This window comes from Cynara cardunculus (assembly GCF_001531365.2).
Source record: "Cynara cardunculus var. scolymus isolate 2C chromosome LG 14, CcrdV1, whole genome shotgun sequence".
In the NCBI taxonomy this organism is placed as follows: Eukaryota; Viridiplantae; Streptophyta; class Magnoliopsida; order Asterales; family Asteraceae; genus Cynara; species Cynara cardunculus.
In genome coordinates, this window is record NC_037541.1 from 5,963,596 (window position 1) to 5,969,967 (window position 6,372).

General features: G+C 36.1%; 1 protein-coding gene across 1 annotated transcript; it reads right to left on the bottom strand.

The window, feature by feature from the left end:
* Nucleotides 1-4,273: 4,273 nt before the first annotated feature.
* Nucleotides 4,274-6,225, bottom strand: LOC112526921 (zinc finger MYM-type protein 1-like). The gene is made up of 3 exons (XM_025137362.1): nt 5,541-6,225; nt 5,178-5,399; nt 4,274-5,091 (listed from the first exon to the last, which is right to left on the bottom strand). Exons 1-3 carry the CDS (start codon nt 6,223-6,225, stop codon nt 4,274-4,276), a joined length of 1,725 nt encoding a protein of 574 aa, XP_024993130.1.
* Nucleotides 6,226-6,372: the final 147 nt, after the last annotated feature.

Genomic DNA, 6,372 nt, shown 5'->3' on the forward strand with positions numbered 1-6,372 from the left:
CAAAACAGACTTACGTCACCACGCTTGGTAGGAAGGTTTCCCAAAATATAGTTTCATACCAAAACTGACTTACGTCACCACGCTTGGTAGAAACATTTTCCTAAATCCAATTTCATACCAAAACAGACTTATGTCACCATGCTTGGTAGGAACATATCTTTTTATTTAAAAAGATATAAAATACCCTTTTATAAATTCATAATTAAACCCAATAATAAACATTTTTAAATTACATAAATGTCTTAGAATATTAAACACTTAAAATTATCAAATATAAGTTATCCGGATATACAATCCGGACAACACTTGTCCCTTTTGTCCGATTTACTAATCCGGACAACCCTTGGTCAATTAAGACTAAATCGCATGACTCATGTCCGGTATAAGGCAATCTGGACAACACATGATCGATTTAAAACTAAACCGCTCAATACTTGGTCGGTTTATAACTAATCCACACAACCCTTAGGCGATTTAAGACTAAACCGCACAACATTTGGTCGTATTCCTACTTCTCCGTTCAAAACCTTTGTCCGATTTACATAATTCAAAATCTCACTAACTCCCTAAATCGCATGTCTCTTGAGCGATTTACAACTAAGTCGGTCACCTCTTGTCCGGTTTAAGAGTAATTCGGACAAGCTTTGTCCGATTTATACTTAGTCCGGTTACCCTTTGTCCGAATAAAGATTTAATTAAAATACTGATTTCTTTCCTATAATAAACAACATTCAAGTAAAACCAGTAAACAAATTTTTGGCAAAAATGTTTAAAAATCACTCACCTTAAGTAGAAACTCAGATTTTTAAAGAAGATTGCTAAACTCCTCTTGGATAATCGGACAACTTTTTTCAAGATCATCACAGGATTTCAAAAATGGCAAGGGAATGAAATGAAGGTCAAACTCTCCCTTTTATACCTTTCTAAAACAGGAAAGGTCGGCCATCCAGGCCCTCACCCACATGCATGCATGTACACATAACTTTTCTTACATACATACACACATAAACTTATGCATACTCCTCAGGCATACACACTTCACATATATATTTTATACACATATATATGTGTATATATATATATATATATCTACATATTATGCATATATCCTTATGAATAAAAATACACATACTCACATATATAACCCTTGTAAGCATGTATCCACATAAATAATTAATTCACATAATAAATACCTTGGGTAATAACCAGAACCCGGTTATCACACCTGATTCCTAACACTGATAAAGTTCAAAATCCAGAAATTTTATATGGTGTTTCAAGTCCCGAAACACAGCAGGTCTGAAGAAGCAAACCAGACCGAATTACCAAAAATTTGGTCCCAATTTCCAACTCTATTTCCCCTGGAAGGATCAAAGGATGAACTTGGGATTCAACACTCTTACTGTTACAGTAATGAGGATGACCCAAAGAACTTCCAAGAAGCAATTGAATCTCGAGATGCCATTTTCTAGAAGGAAGCAATTGATGATGAAATGTCACCAATTCTTGAAAATAACACCTGGGTGTTATTAGATTTGCCTCTAGGTTCTAAACCTATTGGATGCAACTTGATCTTCAAAAGGAAGATGAAAGTGGACGGTACAATTGATAAATTCAAGGCTCGGTTAGTCATTCAAGGGTTTCAGCAAAAACCCGGTATTGACTATTTCGATACGTATGTTCTGGTAGCACATATTTTGACTCTTAGATTGTTAGTCGCCTTGGCGGCAATATACAATCTGATTATCCATCAAATGGATGTGAAGACAGCCTTCTTGAATGGTTATCTTCGTGAGGAAGTTTACATGAAACAACCAGAAGGCTTCGTTATGCCCGGTAACGAGCATAAAGTATGTAAACTGGCAAAATCATTGTATGGGCTAAAACAAGCACCTAAAAAATGGCATCAAAAGTTTTATGAAGTTATCTCGTCATGTGGTTTTGCATTAAACCAATGTGACATGTTTTTATAGCAGATTTGATGCTAAAGGAGCTGGTGTGATCAATAGCTTGTATGTAGATGACATGATGATTTTTGGAATTGATCAAAATCAGGTAGATGAAACTAAGAAATTGTTGTCATCTAATTTTTCCATAAAAGACATGGGAGAGGTTGATGTGATTTTTGGTATAAGAATTAAACGGGATAACTAAGGGACTGTAATGACACAGTCTCATTATATTGAGAAAATTCTCAAGAAGTTTATTTATAGTGATGTTCTCCCGTAAGCACGCCTATGGATCATAGTGTGAAATTAATGCTAAATACGGGAATGCCTATTTCACAACTAAAATACTCTAAGGACATTGGTAGCTTGATGTATGCCATGACAAGCACCAGGCCCGACATAGCATATGTTGTGGGACGGTTGAGTAGGTACACTAGCAATCCTATTACTCAACATTGGCGAGCGGTTGAAAGAGTATTTAAATACTAAAAAGGAACCATGAGTTATAGTTTGTTACTTGGGATATCCTTCGGTTTTAGAGGGTTATTCAGATGCAAGTCAAATATCCAATATGGAGGACCACTCCTCAACTAGTGGTTGGGTATTTTTGCTTGAGGGAGGTGTCATATCTTGGGCATCCAAGAAGCAAACTTGTATCACGAACTCAACAATGGAATCTTTGTGGCATCAGTTGCTGCTAGTAAAGAGGCAAAATGGCTAAAGAATTTGATTTATAAGATTCCATTATGGTCAAAGTCGATTGCACTTATTTTTATTCATTGCAATAGTGCAGCCACGTTAGCTAAAGCTTATAGCCAAGTTTATAATGGCAAGTCTAGACACATGGGTTCTAGACACATGGGTTCTGGACACAACATGATCATAGAATTGATCATGAATGGGGTAATTTCTGTTGAGTTTGTTAAAATGCAACATAATTTAGCAGATCATTTAACTAAAGGTCTTACTAGAGACTTAGTGCACAAGTCTGCAATTGGGATGGGATTAAAGTCCTTATAAATTTATAGTGGTGAGACACCCAATTCCCTTTTAATATGACAATGGAAGTTGAATTCAATGTGCCAAGCTCACACTTATAAATTGGAACACAAGATTGATTCATCCCGGGTTTGTGTTTGGTACTGCAGTTGAAAGGTTGAAGCTTATCTTCTTAATAATTCCTTTGATGAAGTGTATGTGCAGGTACACGAAGTAAAGGAATTACCTATGTGATTGTGAAGTGTAGCCGCACTTCAACAGGGTTAGAGACTTGGCCCTTTATACAATCTTGAGAAGATTAGGACACACGACTTTATAATAGTGTCAGTTTATTTTGCTAAAAAAGTGCTGTAAACTTGTATGTATTTTATCTTCAGGTATCCAAATGAGTTGATGGGTTCAATCCTTGGGACACCTTGATTCTCGAATATTTGAAATGTGTAAAATGCTAACATGGAAATTCAATCGATTCGATATTGTCATTTATGTGCAAGTTTTGTTTGTTCATTTTAAAGTGTTATTTCATGGGTTACACTAAAATAGGGGAGGATTGTTGGTGATTTTAGTGTTATCAGACCATTTAAGTGTAACTGGAAATAACATCGAGTTCTAAGGGGGTTTTATATTGTGTTCTAATACAAGTTAGGAGGTGCGGAGTGCACACTTTATGACCTTGGCAGGAGTTAAGGGGTTACGCCCCTTGCATTGTAGTGGAAAATTGATCATAAGGACCAGAGGGGGATCATAGACGAACCAAAAATGTCGTCATGCAGAGCTCTATATAGGCGAGCCAGAGGCTCTGCATGTACTATGCAGAGGCTCATGGTGCTCCGTGCGATCAAAACCTCTCGGCAGTGGCGGATGCAGAAAAATATATTGTAGGGGGCACGATATAAAATAAAATAATAAATAACTTCAATTTCATACAAAAATGATAAAAAGTTACCTCTTACAACTGTTCCCTACGACTCTTCATCTTTTGAAATTGAGTAATTATATCATCATTTGAAATTGCGAGAAGTGCTTCTTTTTCTATAGTACATATCATTGCAGCATTCAAAAATTCATCACCGATTTTGTTGCGCAAATCTAACTTCACAATCTTCATAGCAGAAAAGCATCTTTCGACTGTTGCAGTAGCAACTGGCAAAACCAAAGCCAACTTCAATAACCGATATACTAGAGGATAAGTTTGATGCTTTTTTGTTTCCACTAGCAGTCTAGCGAGCTCGGCAATACCACTCAAATTGGCAAATCTTTCATCTTGATGCACAATCAAATAGTACATGTTAAGTTGTTTCTCAAGAGCGATCCTTTCCATATGACTAAAATCTTGAGGATACAACTCGCTCAAACTTCAATAAATCTGATACATTGAACTGCGAAAATGAATCGCATGGACTCAAAGCTGCTATATTTTTAAGCAATTCAGTACTTACCTCACTAAATCGATCCCCAAACTCTTGAATGTGCATGTCTACAACAATGTTGAAAATATCAAACTTGTAATAATGACAATTGGTGATGTTGGTCCTTTGTCTTCCGTTTTTTGAATAACGGTATTCCATATCCAAAGCCTTAATACCATTTGCTTCACAAAAAGAATACATTTTCTTCAAAAGTGGATCAAAAACAGTTTCTCTAAATTGTTGCAATAGTTGTTTGGTTCCTCTTATCAATGAAACCGCTTCCAAAATATCTTGATCCTTTTTTTGAAGAGCCCGTGACAACAAGTCTGTGACCTCTAAAATATGAAACATCAAATGCAAATAAATCACAAAATCAAATGTCTTCAAATATGCTAAAATACCAGTTGCTTGAGTGYGACTAAAACCATTATCCCCGTCCTCTTCAACATACMGGAGCACTTCAACAACATTCGGAAACAAAGTAATCAAGCTCAAAATGGTTTTGTAATGAGAACMCCACCGTGTATCTCCGGCTCGTATAAGAGAAAGCTCTTGGCATTTCCCTSTTCCAGTATCAATTTCACACTTACCAATTGCTTCTTGCACTCTATCTTTGTAACTTTGTCGAARCATGTCTTTACGYTTGCAAGAAGCATTCACCACATTGATCACCATTCCTAACATATTAAAAAAGTTCTCAACTCCGTCATGTTTATTGGCAACCGCCACAACAACTAATTGAATTGGTGAGCAAAACAATGGATATAATATGCCGAGATATTTTCATTCAAGATCAAGGCCTTTAATCAATTGAACTCACCCCGCATATTGCTTGCTCCGTCATAACCTTGCCCTCTTACCTGTTTCAAACTCAATCCATGTTCAACAAATAAACTATCAATGGAAGATTTAAGAATTGAAGAAGATGTCCCCTCACATGAGCAATACCAAAAAAATCTCTCTTTAACAATACCACGTGCATCAACATATCGTAAAACCACCGCCATTTGTTCCTTCTTAGAAACGTCACTAGACTCATCAACTAGCAATAAGAACACATCATCACCAACTTCTTTACGAATGGATTTAAGTATTTGATTTGCAAAACAAGCAGCAATATCTTTTTGAATACTTGGAGACACCATTTGATTATTCTTTGGAGCATTTTTTAATATAACTTTACCTACATTCTCATTGCAATCACCAATTAAGGCTAATGTTTCCAAGAACATGCCTTTAGAGATAGACATTTCAGATTCATCGTGACCACGAAAGGGCAATGCATTCTTCAACAAGAACCTACAGGCCTTAATTGAAGCATCTAATCGTATTCGGTGCTCATTCTTCTCCTTCTCAGTTTGCTTATGAAAGGCAATAGCAATAGATCGATCTTGGCTCATTAGATCCTCACTTTTCTTAAGTGCTCTATTGTGAAAACTATTGATGTCGCCGACATGAAGACCAAGTCTTTCCATTTTATTCCAACTACTAAAACCATCTGTTACAAAAGCATCACTCCCACATTGTCCTACGTGATGATCTCTAAACAGATAACAACACAAACAAAAAGCTCTATCTGTTTTTACACTATACTCCAACCAATTAGCATATTGATCAAACCAAGTCGGACAAAAACGTCTTCCTTTACTCCCGACAAATTTTTTTGGAAATGCATGACCCCGTGGTTGACAAGGTCCTCTAAGCAAGTATTTTCTCTTTATTTCATCCATTTGATTAGGATGATATTCCGAAATCTTTTTCCTATCGGCCGGATCCCAAGGAAGATCGTTCAAATCAATTTCGCTAGGCATCGAAGGAGCAGAGCTCGATTCAGGTGTTGATGCTTTCCTTTTAAAAAATCTTTCCATTTTTTTTTCTAGCAATAACAATAACAAGATAAAAACAATCAATAAGCAAACAACAACAACCTACAAAATTAACCTAATCTAAAGCATTTACCAAATCACCAATAAGCAAACAACAACCTACAAAATTAACCTAATCTAAAGCTTTTA